Source organism: Gastrolobium bilobum, unplaced genomic scaffold (genome assembly GCF_033153095.1).
Source record: "Gastrolobium bilobum isolate Gb01-03AN ecotype WA unplaced genomic scaffold, APGP_CSIRO_Gbil_v1 utg100008, whole genome shotgun sequence".
Lineage (NCBI taxonomy): Eukaryota > Viridiplantae > Streptophyta > Magnoliopsida > Fabales > Fabaceae > Gastrolobium > Gastrolobium bilobum.
Window position 1 is genome coordinate 27,192 of NW_026898327.1, and position 16,690 is coordinate 43,881.

Sequence of the window (16,690 nt, forward strand, 5' to 3'; positions counted from 1 at the left end):
AACTTGGTGAATGCTCAACTAACTTTAACTGACTCCAACGCTAAAACGTTTGATTTGGACGTTTTAGCGGTGAAGACCAGAATCTTTTTCCACTTTAGGGCGCTAAAACGCATATTGTAGGCCGTTTTAGCGTCCAAGACCAGCAATTTTCCATCTTCTTAGTGTAGCAGCGCGCTAAAACGCTCTGTGTGGACGTTTTAGCGCTCATCACCAGCAAGTTTTGGCCTCTTCCTGTAACAGGGCGCTAAAACGCTCAGTGTGGACGTTTTAGCGCTCAACACTTAGGCAATTTTTCTCCTCTTGAGCTCCAGAATCTTCTTCCTTCTCCAGTTGTCTTTCAAGCTTGCTTTTCCTACAAGAATCAATCAAATTTCCAATAAAGCTCTTGAACTTGTAATTGAGGACATCTTAGGACATTAACCTTGTTTTTCATCATTTAATCACACAATTTGATCCTAATTCCTGCTAAAAACCATGATGAACTAAGGGTTCATCAATATCCCTAATTGAACTTCTTCCATTGCACCGGCGGGTTCCGGCCTATCCGCCTTGTCCTCCTCCCGAGGGTCCATCTCCACCACCATTACTTGTTCTTCTTTCTTTCCTTCTTCTTCTCTTTGTACATTTCCTTCTTTGGCTTGTTGTGGAGGTTCCACAATATTTTTCTCCTTACCTGCTTGTGGAACTCGTAGAGTCATATTATAACAACTCCGAGAAACCACTTGGTCTGCCTTTATCGTAGCTACTGACTCATCTTTGGCCACAAATTTCATAGCCAACTGATCAATCGACAAGAAGATTTTAAACTTCTTCATAAATGGCCGCCCCAAGATAACATTGTACGCCGAGCTCAATTTTACTGCTGCAAACATCAAAGTGACCGTTTTGTGCGCGGGCGCCTTGCCTAACGTCATCCTCAATGGGATATATCCCAATGGCTTAATTTTATCTCTCGTGAAAGCTAATAACTCGGCTCCACATGGCTCCAACTGGTCATAATCCAAATCCATTCTTCTAAACGCATCCAAAAATATAATGTCCACCGAGCTCCCCGGGTCTAACAACATTCTATCAACCCCGAAAGCTTGCTAGCAGCCCAGAAATGACTAAAGGATCGTCGTGCTCTGGATCAATTATCTCATCATCCAGGTCATCAAAAACTACTTGTTTGCCTGTCTTCCTTCTTTCTTCCTTAAAACACGACTTATATGAAATGGCCATGCACATCTTTAAATGCTTTTTCCGAGCATTACTCGACTCTCCTCCTCCTGCTCGCCCCCGATTATAGTACACACGTGACCCAACTGGACTTGATTGGGAGATGTTTGCTTTTGTTGTGAAATCTTGCCTGCCTCTTGTCCTCTTCCTCCTGGTGGGCTCCGACTACGGTATGGTCGTCGGGATTTGTCCTCATTGCTACCATCTACATCTCTTCTCACGTACTTCTGTAACTTTCCTTCTTTGATCAATTGTTCAATGACGTTCTGTAAATTAAAACAGTCGTTTGTATAATGCCTGTACCCATGATGAAATTCACACCATTTGGTTTTGTCTGGAAACTTTGACTGAATGGGTGGCGGCCTTGGGACATTTCTCATTTCTGCCAACATTACTTCTTTAAATATCTGGGCTCTTGACGTGTTCAAAGGCGTGAACTCCCTCCGATATGGCTCTCTGAATCTTTCTCCGACTAGACGAGGTTGTCGCTCTTCAAACTGCCCTCTTCCTGCTGGTCTCTGCGGCCTCCGACTTTGACTTGCTTCCCGAAAACCTTGCTCAATTTGCTTTTGAGAAGATTTAAATTCTTCCAAATCAACATACTTTCTGATTCTTTCTAGCAAATCTTCCTTTGTAGCCAGAGCCTTTTTGGCTAACGAGTTGGCAATTCCTCCGGGTTGTAATCCAGTAGTGAACAACAACAGGTACGTTTGATTTTCTAAACCCTTAACTTGTCTTGCTTCTGCCTGAAAACGTTCATAATAATCTCGCAACTTTTCTCCGGACTTTTGTCTTACTCCGCACTAATTTTGCGTTGTTTTAGGCTGGCGTCCGCAATCACGAACTGTTGTGTTAAGTCCACCCAAATTTCTATGGAGTTATCTGGTAAAGCCGTAAACCACTCCAAAGCCTGTTCTCTCAAAAACACAGGAAATGTTCGACACAACAATGAATCTGATTCGCCACACAAGGACATTGATGCCCGGAACACGGTCACGAACTCCTTTGGGTCTGAACTTCCATCATACGCCTTCATGTCACTTGGTTGCTTAAACCAAACCGGGATTGGTTCTGCTCTAAGCCTCCCCGACAAAGGAGTTCCTGATGGTCCCTGATTAATGGGGGGCGCCAGAATCCCTTGTTGAGCTCCTCCGAGTTGTCCATTCCAAACGGGTACATCCTGCTCCCTATTGGCCATTTGTCTATTGCCATAATGAGGACCCCAGCCTTCTGCCTTCCCTGGTCCGTAATGCTGATAATCCCAATTTGCTTGTCGCCTTCCATCTCCTTGACTTTGATCTCTACCCCAGTAATGGTACTCGGTATCGTCTCGTGGAACTTCACCTCTGCGATTGCTATAATTTCTTCCTCCTTCCGGCCTCCACCTTTGATAAGTTTCTTTATATCGACCTCTGTTTACCTCTCGTTCATCTCGCCGAGTATAACCTTGACGGGCTCCTAAATACTGTTCTTCCTCCCATGTCACCTCTTTTTCCACCTGTTCATCTTCACTATTTTGATATTTCCTAGCCCGGCCTGTTCTCCGGGCATAATCCTCAAGTATCCTTTCTCCTATCCGCGGATTTTCTCCTCGTCTAGAGAACCCCTTGACTCTTGACAAAGTTTTCATCTCCTCCCTTCATTCCTTCTATTTCCCCCCACTGTTGGAGGTGATAAAGGAATATAGTTAGGAAGAGGAGACAAAAAATCTCGTCCTCTGTTGGGTGATTGCTGCTCATTCTCTACAAGATGCCTTTCCTCTGCTCCACGTCTCCTTTGCCCTCCTTCTAGATGTTGCCTATTCCTGATATCCTCCACTAACTGAATCAAAACTTCTCCAATGGTGTCTAGAGACCGATTCCTTCCACTGGATCGAAAAGAATCTTCCTCTCCTAGGTATCCTTCGTCGTCTTCCGCTCCCTCATCATGGTAATTGCTTGCCATGACTCAAGAATATGCATAGGAATCTTTTTACCTTTTACCACAGACAGCGCCAAATGTTCTGTATGAACATTAGTATGATTATTGTCTATCCCCTCTGTTAGTTATGGTCTTTGGTATATATAACCCTTCCATATGTGGTTATTGTGAACGTGGGTAGTTATAGAAACCCATCATGTAATCGTGGTAGGGCCCACTTTGGGTTATAGTATTTTGGCCGACTTCCCTTCCGGGTAAAACCCCATCCGGGTTCTATCAACTCTTCTCCTTGACTATTGATACCCGGATGTATAAACCCGGAACAATTGTCGTTTAAGGTTTTAGACAAGGGTTGTGAAAATAATTGAATATATTTAATTTTAGGGAAATATAATTTTTCTAAGTTCGGGATAAAGATGTTGATGTTGATAATTATATTTGACTAAATTACCCTTTCACATAATTAATGTGTTTTAATTCCACTTACTCGAGATACAAAAAAAAAAGAGGTAAGGATAAGATTGAAAAAAAATTAATGCCTTTTTTGTTTTCTAAAGTGACAGACAATTTGAAATGCAGGAAGTATATTGGATGCTTAATGGGGTTAGGGTAGTTAACATTAAGAACTTAATCTGGTTACTTGTTTTTCATTGGTGTACTTAATTTTTCCACTTAGTTGAAACTGAATAATACAGTTTTTGTGCTTGTTTTATGTTATTGATCATTTCATCAACCAAATAATGTTGTACTTAATCTAATTACTATCATTATTGTTTTTCCTAATCCCACGTTACTTTGCAGAGGCTTTTGAGCAGAAGTATGATCCTAGTGTGTCTGCAGAAGCTAATGAAGGAGATGGATTTAGAGATTTAGTGCGGCATACCATGTTTGAAAAAGGTCAAAGTAAATGCATATGGGGTGAGCTCTACAAAGTGATAGATTCTTCTGATGTTGTTGTCCAGGTAGTGTCTCATCTTTTTGCTGAGATTTTGTTTAATTTTTCACATATGTCTATGTTGACTGATACTAAATGATGTGCATGTGTGTGTTTCCATTAGATATTATGATTTTGTATCTTAAGGTGAAAAAATGTGCATTATGGTGGGCATTTATGCTTCAAATTTGCATGTTATCTATCTTGCTCTGTCAATTTAAACATTATTTTGATTTTTAATAAAGTTTGTCTTTGTCATGGGTAAAGTATAAAAGCTTGGTAGCTATAACGTATTCCACTTTTTTAAGCATTTTCGTTATATTGTTGTTTAAACGAAGAATGTAAAGAAAGGGAAGAGAGAATTAGCGAATCTAAAAAGACTGAGTTTCAAAATTGTGAAAAATGATAACCACACTTTAGAGAATTACACAGGGGTCTATTTATAGACCTACTGAACTAAGCTAACTTCAGAGAGTTAATTGACTATACAATATTAACTCACTGAGTTAGAATCTAATAGAAAACTAAGTCAGTTACAATTAGTTACAAGTCAGTTACTTTGTTGTAAGTTGTAACTGATTTTACAGGATATAAACTGAGCTACTCTAATATTCTCCCTTTCAAGCTCAAGGGGGTTTGGTTAGCATTGCATGATCCAAGACCTTGAGCTTGTCTTTGAGATCTGCAAATCCGGAAGTAGAAAGAGGCTTAGTGAAGGTGTCAGCAACCTGTAGGGAAGATGGAACATGCTGCACAATGAGGGACTTAGCCAGAACTTTTTCCCTGACAAAGAAGACATCTGGCTCCATATGTTTTGTTCGAGTGCAAAACTGGATTATGAGCAAGAGCAATTGTGCCATAGGATAAAGTGACATTGAGATACCTCAAAATGCGTTTAACAATTTTCCAATGTTCCTCAAGTGGCTGGGATAAAAATTGACAGACTTTATTCACACTAAAGGAAATTTCAGGTCTTGTTAATGTAGCATATTGCAGTGCTCCAACAATGGACCTGTAAAGCGAGGGATCAGGTACATAGTTAGAGCCAAATTTGCTTAGCTTGCATCCATTCCAGCTTTGTAAAGAAGATCTCTAATATATTTTGATTGAGATAACAGTATCCTTCCATTGGAGAGATGTTTAACTTCGATCCTAAGAAAGTAGTCCAGATTTCCAAGCTGTTTTAAGGCAAATTTAGAATGCAATTGATCAATTAGAAGTTGTATTAAGTCAGAATTGTTTCTTGTGATGATAATATCATCCACATAAACTAGAATATAGGTGCAGCTGCCATTAGAGCGAAGAATAAAGAGAGAGGGGTCACATTTGCGAGAAATGAAACCAAGATGATGAAAGAGTATCTCCAAAATTTTCCAACCAGGCCTTAGGAGCCTGTTTTAATCCATAAAGAGCCTTGGTGAGCCTGCATACTAGGGTCTTGTCAGTGACTTCAAAACCTGGAGGTTGAGACATATATACTTCTTCCAAGAGATCTCCATTGAGGAAAGCATTATTAACATCAAGTTGTTTTAAAGGCCATCCATGAAACAAAGCCAAGGTGAAGATAGTGCGAATAGTAATAGGCTTTACTACTGGGGAAAATGTTTCATTATAATCCTAGCCATATTGTTGATGAAAACCTTTGGCAACTAGCCTTGCCTTGTATTTATTAATTGTACCATCAGAATTTTCTTTTATTCTAAAGATCCATTTGCAACCAATGGGCTTCCTTGAGGCTGACAGAGGCATAAGAGACCATATTCCTGCTGAGAGCATCATATTCCTGCTGCATAGCTTGAGCCCATTTGGGGTCAGTTAGAGCTTGTTTAGCACTGGTTGGTTCCATATGAGCAGTGAAAATGGAAGGGACTGGACCTTTAGATCTGGTAATATAGTATGAGTAGGAGAGTGTATTTTAAGAGATTTATAGGGTTGATATCCAGATCCTAATGAAGGTGGAGAAGAAGATAAAGACATAGGAGAGACAGTGGACACAGGTGACTGCACTGTAGTATTTAAGGGTGGGGAGCTAGAGTTAGAAGACTGAGAATGATTGATTTGACTGGATGAGGGAGTAAAACTGGTGTTAGGAGATTTATCAGCAGTAGCAGAAGGTTGAGATGAACTGACTCTATTATGTGAGGAATTAGAGTTAGGTGAAATAGAGGATGGTACTGCACTGTCAGAAGAAAAAGGCGGTATAGCACTGTCAGAAGAATGAAATGATGTATCATGTATCAAGTTAGGAGCAGAGTCATCGGTATGTCCAGAGAAGGAAACATTTGAATTGGTTCTTATTGCTGCAGTTGGTGACCCTGAGGTAGTGGTCTGAGGAAGTGATGGAGAGAATGTATTAGGAGAAGTAGAAGCTAGTGGGATGATATTGCTTGAGTAAGTGGAATTATTTGGGATGCTTGATGAGGTTGAAGAAAATATGAATGGAAAGGGAAATATGTGTTCATTAAAGAGTACATCTTTAGATATGTAAATTTCTCCATCAAGAGTTTAGGCATTTATAACCTTTGTGACTGGGTGAGTATCCCAGGAAAACACATTCCTGAGATCTGAAATCAAATTTGTGCTTATTGTATGGACGAAGTAGAGGAAAACAAGCACATCCAAATGTGCGAAGGATTTTATAATTAGGAAATGTTTTATAAAGTTCATAGTAGGGAATTTTGAAGTTTAAAGCTGATGTAGGCAGTCTATTTATTAAATAGACAGATGTAAGAAAAGCATGATCCCAGTACTTAAGGGGAAGGAAAACATGTGCAAGAAGAGTCAGTCACATGTCAACAATTTGTCCGTGTTTTCTTTCAACTAACCTATTTTGATGATGAATATGAGGACAAATCAGTCTATGAATTATTCCCAAGTCTGTAAGAAATTTTGTGAAGGGTCTAAATTCACCACCCAGTCAGTTTGGACAGATTTGATGCTGTGTTTAAATTGAGTGGAAACAAAGGAGTGAAACTGTTTGAAGATGCTTAATGATTCTGATTTTTGTTTGAGGGGATAAATCCATGTATACCTTGTTGTAACATCAACAAATGTAATATAATGCATAAAGCCTTGAGATGAAGGAATGGGTGCAGGTCCCCACAAATCACTAAAAATAAGTGCAAAGGGCTCATTATATTATGTGGAAGAAGGAAAATTAGATAAAACTCAATTTTGTAACACCCCAAATTTCTAACAATTTATAAAACAATCTTAAAATAAATAAATTGTCAAAATTCATTTTTTTTACAATTATAATAATAGAAATATTGTGGAAGCTAATCTAAATCTAATTTGGGGAATGTTACCGCCGCACCTGTACAATGGACAGGTGCAAGGCTAAATTTATTACATTAAAATAAAACCAAAGACTAAAGTTTAAATAAAGGAAATATGTCTCATGCATTTATTTAAATCTCATAAAATTTCTAAACTTAGGAACTAGCTAGAAATATCCGAGTCGTGATCCTCACTGCCCACAGCTCGCCCCATCCTTTGCAACATGCTTCACTGAAAATCTGCTCCCCCGTGAAGGATCATTGCAGTTAAACAAACACAAAAGTCAGCAAAAGCTGGTAATCCCAATCAAAATACAATTAATGTAATTAATAACAAATTAAATCAAATATCAAATAGTGTTCAAATCAATTCCTCATTAATCAAATCAAATATCAATATAATAATCAAAATTTCATTATATAATATTTATCTTTATTAAGTTCATTTAATGTATTTGGTAATTATCAACTAACATATTTAGCACAACATTAATCATAATATGATAATATTCACAACTCAATGACATTCTTCATAATCAAATCAAATAACAAATTTCATTATTAATAATGTTTAAGTTCATTATATTTAGTGTTAAGAGAACCATGGTAGACCCGGGAAACCCTGCCAGTCTACCCTGTGACCTGGGAAACCCTGCCAGTCACAAACAAATCACATTGGCCATAATCAATTCACATCTTCCTAGTGTGCACACCTCTTCCCAAAGTTGCTACTAGTATCCCGGGAAACCCTGCCAGACACCACTTTGGGAAGAACAGATATAATCTTTTTTCACATCAGTTTCACATCGGAGGCATAAAGCCCAAAAGTTGTGTTCATCACTTTGGGAGGTACCATCCCAAAGCTATCCTCCCACCATTAATTTATTACAAACACACACAATCACGAAAGATTCAATCATAATTATTTATTCTTTAAGTATTATCATCTCTAAGTGAGTTACTCAAGGGCATTATAATTTTCCAAAGTATCATAATTTTTTCTTTTTGGAAATATTCCATCGGTTCATCGCTTCGCGATTAGTCCGATTCGGGGCGGGTCCAGGATTAAGGCTTTAAACCCCTCCCAAAGGTGGTACTGGGGAGATTCGAACACATGCCCTCACCCCCACCTGCTCAGCTCCCATGCGGCAACTGAGCTACCACCATTTGGTAAAGTATCATAATTCAAACAACTATTATCATAAATTTTTGAATTTATATAACAATTCAAATCTTCAACATTCATCATAGTAAAATCCAAATCCGATCATCATCATAACTTTCCAATTTATTCAAGGATATGATAATTCAAATCTTCAACATTCATCACAGTAAAATCCAAATCCGATCATCATCATAACTTTCCAATTTATTAAAGGATATGATAATTCAAATCTTCAACATTCATCACAGTAAAATCCAAATCCGATCCTCATCATAACTTTCCAATTTATTCAAAGATATAATAATTCAAATCTTCAACATTCATCATAGAAAAATCCAAATCTGATCCTCATCATAACTTTCCAATTTATTCAAGGATATAATAATTCAAATCTTCAACATTCATCATAGAAAAATCCAAATCCAATCATCGTCATTCAAATAATCTCATCACATCAATTATCATAGTTATTAATAATATAAATATTCAAATTCAATCATTAAAACACATATTTGGAAAGTTTTTCTTAAAGAGTATTATAATTCCATAATTTTCATAATTATTCAATAAGATCTATATATTGCACATACTTATAATTTCTAAAATAATAACATTTTATATCATATATTGCACATAATCATAATTTCTAAAATAAAAGTTTATATCATATATTGCACATAATCATAATTTCTGAAATAATAAAAATTTTCCAAAAATATTCTAATTATCATATGTAGTAATTTAAATTTAAAAAAAAAAAACAAATACCTATATATATAGAAATGTTCATACCAAACTATTAAGAACATCTACGGATTACATATAAGGATTATGCCCAAATTTCATATAATAGAGATAACCTAAAGACTTCATCATAAAGTTGCATAGTTATAATAACATATAATCAAACTATTTTATTAATATAGGGATGGCACACATGATTACAAGAGTGTGGCACAAGGAACTGGTTTTCATCATATATTTAACATGTCATATAAAAACTTTCCTTCTTTGGTAAATTGGAAAAAGAATTTCTTTTAAAAATCGATATTTTTTTTTTAAATCGAAAAATAAATGACCATTTGTAGTATACTGATATTGCTTTTTACATTGGAATTATTATATATAAAATTCGAATTTTATATTTGAAATTTTGAATATATGGATGGTGGGAAGAGATTTGGAAAGTTTTGGGTGGCAGACAACTCATTTAATTTCTGATTGCTTTTCTTTTGTTGCTTGCGTCGTCTATAAAAAGAAACGTTGTGCATTGTTATTTCGTTCTTCTGTCCTGTATACAATTTTTGCTAATTGTTTCATTGAGAAAAATAGCTTCTTTATATTAATTTTCGTCTTCCAAAAAAGGAAGTTGAGGTTTCTGAGAAAAAAGGGGAGAGTTGTGTGAATTGCCCAAAGAGACGAACACTAACAGCAAATCAAGGAAGAACCTCCGATTCATTTACGTCATGGGAGAGTGCCTCCGATTCGTTTCTTCGTTTGTGTTTGTAGGTATTGTTGTTTATACTCTTTTGTTCGTTTTGTGTTTTTTATACTGATATAGTTTTTGCCTGTGTTTTGCTTCTTCGTTCGTCTTTGTAGCTGATGTTGTATTTTTTTTGTTCCTTTATAAACAAATGATTTACAATCATTTTTTCTACTGATTTTCTTTTGATCGTTTTGTGTTCTGTATATTGATTCTCTTTTTTAATTTTTCAGGGCGGAAGGTTTCTTGCTACTGTGAATAGTTTTTGCCTATGTTTTGTTTCTTCGTTCGTTTTTGTAGCTGATGTTGTATTTTTTTTTGGTTCCTTTATAAACAAATGATCTTAATTTGTTTTCATTTTTTGTATACTAATTCTCTTTTGTTTGTTTTGTATTCTGTATACTTATTCTCTTTATTTCGTTTTTCAGGATGGAATGTTTCATGTTTCTTGCTACTGTGAATAGTTTTTTGCCTGTATTCAATGTCTTCGATGCTGTGTAGTGCTTGCCTGTGTTTTTTGTCTTCAACGTCTTCGATGCCTGTGAATAGTTTTTTGTCTTGATGCTGAAAAAGAATTTGTAACCGATGGATAAATTTCTAATAGCACAACATATTAATTTCATATTTTTTTAGAGAGTGTTTCTTCATTTTGTTGTGTTTGGGGCTCTTATTTTCTGTACCCAGAAAATAATTATTATTTCAACTTCTCATATTGTAATTGTCTTGATTCATAATATCAAATTCAAATTTCTAAATTATTTTTCAGCTTTGTGTTCACACCCACAGGAATTTGAAATGTTTCCTATTATAATAACTTTTCATATTTTTAAAAACTCAATTAAGATCTCACTAACTCCTGCATTGGTATTTGCCAGGCCTATTAAAATTCCAGTAACTTTTAAAATTCGAAATTTAAACTTAATATAAGAGTAAAAAAAGTTCAGCATTAATTGGTGGCAAACATCTATATTAATACCCCCACTACTGCTTACCAAAAAAAAATACCCACACTACTTTTTCAAAATTCGAATTTTAAACATAATATAGGTAGAAAAAGATTTCAACATTAATTAGTGGCAGACAATTGTATTAATATCTCACTATTTTCTACATAGAAATGAGAATAATAATATTTATTGAAAAGTGTATATTAATTTAATACAAAAAATATGTTCAAAAAACCTCCTTTAGTTCGTTGAAAAGTTCATTAATGTATGTTGATGGAATAAAATTAAAATGAATACCAATTCCCTAAATTTTCAACATTTGAATTTATTGATGATTTTAATGGTGAGATAACGTATGCTACAATTAAAGTTTACAATCAAATACAAGTGAATGCATTAGTATCTATTATCAATGGAGTTATATAATTGTGACACTCGGTACAAAAATAATACAAAGAATTTAAATTTTAAATTTTAATAAAATAAAAATGACATCTATCATTTTGTAAAAAATAAATTATAAAAATTTAATCACTACAAAAATAATTTAATATATAAGAAATAAATTTATTATTCTTTTGATGTAAGAGTGTAATTAACACAATTTTCTATGTCGTGAGTGAATAACTAGAAGTTATTACTTGGAGAATATGCACGGTTTTTAATACATGTTTTCCACTACTTTTTGTGAAAGAATTTAAGTTTATTAATAATATTTATTATTTAAGTCTATTGAGTGAGAATTGTTTTTAATATTTATAATTCAAACTTTTAAATTTAAATTTTGAATTTGATAGGTGAAAAAATAGTTCAGCATTTAACATTTATAGTCGATAAAAATTATTTAAAATTTAAAATTTATAAAGAAAAAATAAGAAATGGCATAATTTATAATTTACAAAAAATAAAATAGAAAAAAAAATTTAAATTTTAACATAAAAAAATTTTTTTAAATAAAAAATACATGTAAATTTTTTTTTTAAATAACCATAAGAAAGAAATTAAACTTTCAAAAATATATAAAAATATTTTTATAATTCAATTGAAATATTATCTTTCTTCTTTTATAATTAAATTATTTATAAATACAAATTTGTGAAATTTCAAAGACTAACGACACTAATCCTTTCAAAAAAAAAATTATTTATATAAAATGCTGATAGTTAGAGGTGGAAAGCTGAGCTCGGCCCAGAGGGCCGGCCCGCTAATATATTTTTATAATTCAACTTAAATTTTATCTTTCTTCTTTTATAATTAAATTACTAAATCTGATTTCAATTTTTGTAAATATAAATTTGTGAAATTCCAAAGACTAACGACACAAATCTTTGCAAAAAAAATAATTATTTATTGTTATTTTTTAAATCTGATTGTAGTAAATGAAAGTTCATTTCTAAGATATAATATAAAAACATAGACATAACTATAAAAATCTTTTTTTGTGGATAAGTATAAATTATCTAATAATATAATTTGAAATAAGTTAACTAATATTAATAAGGTAAAAATATTTATTCTTTAAAGGAAATAGAGTTATTTCATTTTAAGTGTGAAAGAGACACAACTTAAAAAAATGTATTTAAAATTTAATTTTTTAAAAAATACTTACTTTCTTTTCTATTATTTTCATTGTTTGTGTTTTTTTCTCACTTGAAATAATATAATTCTATGTCATTTAAAAGGACAAACATTAAATCTTACTAATAATTAGATAAAATAAATTAAAGAAATCAAAATAAAGATAAAATAAACTAATTCAGATGATATAATTTGAATTCTGTTAGTTTGATTATGACAGTTTTTGTAAATACACCCTCTGATTGAGTGGCGATACCTCTTGAATTTACGAAGAAAAAAAGACTATTTTATTTACACACAATTTCATTACAAAAATTTTCTGCCATTTTTATAAGTAATAAAATAGAAAAAAACACATTTTTAAATACACATTCTCTCTCGTTCTTTTTTCTTTTATTAGGTATAACGGTGTAAGATAAGGTATACAAAATTCTTTTTTCTTATTCCAAACATTTAAATTTCATTTTAAAATTATTCGAAACAGTTTTTATTAATTAAAAATATTATCAAAGTAGGTGAGTAAGCATGACTTTATAATAAAAACAACTTTCAACCAAAATACTCTGACTCTCAAATATATATTTTTTAATTTTTTCAGCTGAAAAATCTTATTTAAATACATAATAAAAAAATAATAAAAATATTCTGGCTCTTTTCTTGGACTTTTTGTTTTCTTTTTCTTAATAGGAGCTCCAAGGCCCACTAACTTAACTTTGGGGCCCCGGTTTAGAAATATTTTTTATGGTTCAGAATTAGGGGTGTTCATCAACCGATCCAAACCGATTCAAACCGCGGTAACCGAACCGAAAAATCGAAAACCGATTAAACCGAAAACCGAAAAATCAAAAACCGAAAAAAAACCGCAAATTTTAATTGGATTGGATCGGTTTTTGGATGAGTTGATGAAAATCGATCCAATCCAAACCGATCCAATATATTAATTCTCCTCTACCTACTTGGGTCTTTCCTTAATTATAACCAAAAAATTTCTAAACCCAAGACCCATTAACTAAATCCAAGAAAAAATCTAATCACATCTCATCAACAAAATTTTATCTTTGTAGAGCTTCATATCTCATTGTCCAAAAAAAAAACTATATTATAGTTTACTAATGTTTTTGTATTTCAAAAAATAATAATTTACAAAGAGAATATATACAAAAGATGTTATTTGCACAATAATCATGAAATAAATTTTAGGATTTTCTAAAAACCGAAAACCGATCCAATCCAAACCGAAAAAAATTGGATCGGATCGGATCGGATTTGAAAAAAAATCCAAACCGAATGGATAATTATATGATCAAACCGAAGGGATTGGATCGGATGATTTTTGCTTCCAAAACCGATCCAATCCAGACCGCGAACACCCCTATTCAGAATCATCGAATAATCTGATGCTCTTTATCATATCATCAATTTTTTTTTCCTTTTTTACCATTGTGATATTTTCTTTTTTTCAATTTTATTTCTCCATTTACACTGGTCCCCACCACTCCACTATAAATAATCTCCCCGGTTTAATCCTTTTCGCAAAAAGAAAAGAAAAGAAAAGTTCCCACCGTTTGTCTCTGGAGAACGAAACCCTAATCCTTAACTGTGTGTATTTGGCGGTACCCCTCTTTCAGTTGGAACAAACCAAGTTGAACGTAACAAACCAAGTTGAACCTCACTACCACACACTCTCTCTCTCTATATCTCTGTGTTTCTCTCTCTATCTCTGCAATGACGAAGAAGAAGGAGAGGAAAGTGAACGTCTCGGGAAAACCGAAGCATTCACTCGACGTGAATCGCAGCAATGACACGAAGAAGGAGTCACGCTCCGCCGCCACCGTGCGCCGCCTCAAGATGTACAACACGAGGCCAGTTCGCGACCGCAAGGGAAAGGTTTTGACCAACGAATATCAGTCTAAGGAGCTTCCCAGCACGCGAATCCAACCTGATCGCCGTTGGTTCGGTTAGTTTCAATTTCACAACAAAAAATAAAATAATAATCACGATTCTTCAACTTGAACTTGTGAATTTTATGGTTTTGACAATTTTATTTTATTTTAATTTTTCGGTTTCATGATCTGTAGGGAACACTCGGGTTGTGAATCAGAAAGAGCTTGAGTTCTTCAGAGAAGAGCTGCAGAGCCGCATGTCGAGTAATTACAATGTTATTCTGAAGGAGAAGAAATTGCCACTGTCACTCCTCAACGACCACCAAAAGGTTTATTTATTAAGCTGTTTATTTGTTGCAAGGATTTTGTTTTGTTTGTTAATAGTTATGTGCTTTCTTTTATTATTATTTTTTTTGAAATTTACTAATTTTGTGGATTTCGAATGTAGCAATCAAGGGTTCACCTTCTTGATAGACAGCCTTTTGAGGATGCATTTGGACCTAAGACTAAAAGAAAGCGCCCCAACCTCTTGGCGGCTGATTATGAGTCCTTAGTTAAGAAAGCTGATGGTTCTCAAGGTAAAACTGCTTCTCTATAATTTAGTACTCCCCGTTTGAAAATTATTGCTGTTGTGTATGAACATTAGTATGATTATTGTCTATCCCCTATGTTAGTTATGGTCTTTGGTATATATAACCCTTCCATAGGTGGTTATTGTGAACGTGGGTAGTTATAGAAACCCATCATGTAATCGTGGTAGGGCCCACTTTGGGTTATAGTATTTTGGCCGACTTCCCTTCCGGGTAAAACCCCATCCGGGTTCTATCAACTCTTTTCCTTGACTATTGATACCCGGATGTATAAACCCGGAACATTAAGCCCCCAAGCTCGGAGTGCAATGTCTATTTTACTCCGAGTTTATAAGTTATTTTACCCCTTATATCTTCTCTTTCTTATACGTCAGCATCCTCATTAAATGCTTCCTACTTAATCCTAATCTTGATTGCCATTTGTCACTTTCTTGTTGCCTTGATTCTCCAAACGGTTGCCCATCTGAAACGTCATATCCTGACAGCCATTATTGTCCTTCGAGATTCGAAAAGCCCGTTACTTTTTCGCTTCTCTTTATTACTACCTACTTTGATTTTCCCATTCACCCCTTTCCTTTTTCTCCTTAAAACCCCCACCTTCTTTTCCATCATCTTCTTCTTCATCTCCTTCTCTTTTAAGTTTTCTGGTCTTTTCTTCTTTCTGTGCTTTCTTGAAATTCTTTGTGCAAACTTGGTGTGATGCTGTTGCATTTAGTTGTTGTTCTTCATCAAACTACTCTGCTGCATTTGGTTGCTGTTCGTTATCAGACTATACCAGTAAGTACTTTCATCTTTACATTTGCTTTTGTTTCTTCTCTTTCGTTTCTTCTTTCTTGTTTAATTTTAACCTTTACTCTAAGAACTATTACCTGCATCTTTAAACATGCTCTCGAAAGACTCACATTTTATCTTGATAAGAACCTTCCTTGTATTTATTCCTTCATCTTCTTTAAGACTTTTTTTCCGGCTTTATGCGTTCTGGACGGACTAGGAATACCCTTATAACCACTGATAACCACCATTTTCTTCATTTGAACTTTTTAACTTGTAATATATCTTCTAAACTAGGTTTTACTGGTACCTTTCCGTCCAGGCCATGCCGCCGAGGAATCGTCCCTACCGTTCGCTTCCACTTTCTCGCTTCGCTCTTCCTTCTATTGTGGAAGGTCTAGCATGGGTTGATGAAGAAGCTCTAGGCCTTCGTTCTTTATATGAGAATAATTCGAGTAATCTTCATGCTGCCTTACAGTCCATCCCTCTATTCCGTGACTCCATTATTACTTCCTTTCGAGTTGCTGCACCCGGAGAAGAGGAACGTATATGTTCACCTTCCGGGCAAGGTGAGAATTCTTTCTTTTTTGCCTATAAATGCTTATTTTCCGAGCTCAAGGTATCCTTACCTTTCACTGAATTTCAAATGGACGTCTTAAACCATCTTGAAATCGCCCCTTCTCAACTTCATCCAAACAGCTGGTGTTTTTTACAAACTTTTGAGATAATCTGTAGATCTTTTGGGTTCACGTACTCTTTTCGGATTTTCTTTTGTCTATTCGCCGTATTCCGCAATGTTATCGATAGAGGAAGTACTCGTCATAGTTGGGTTTCCTTAAAAGCTCGCCCTAGATTTCGCTGGTGTACTATATACGAAGACAATTGGAAGAACTTCAAGGAAGATTATTTCAAGATTTGTATAC

At 34.4% G+C, this 16,690-nt stretch overlaps 1 protein-coding gene across 1 annotated transcript; it reads left to right on the top strand.

Annotated features, from left to right (window-relative positions):
- The first annotated feature begins 14,218 nt into the window (after nucleotides 1–14,218).
- Nucleotides 14,219–15,641, top strand: LOC133314948 (nuclear/nucleolar GTPase 2-like). Its single transcript, XM_061516499.1, has 3 exons — nucleotides 14,219–14,480; nucleotides 14,602–14,735; nucleotides 14,855–15,641. The coding sequence occupies exons 1-3, from the start codon at nucleotides 14,249–14,251 to the stop codon at nucleotides 15,002–15,004; spliced, it is 516 nt and encodes a 171-aa protein (XP_061372483.1). The 5' UTR covers nucleotides 14,219–14,248; the 3' UTR covers nucleotides 15,005–15,641.
- Nucleotides 15,642–16,690: the final 1,049 nt, after the last annotated feature.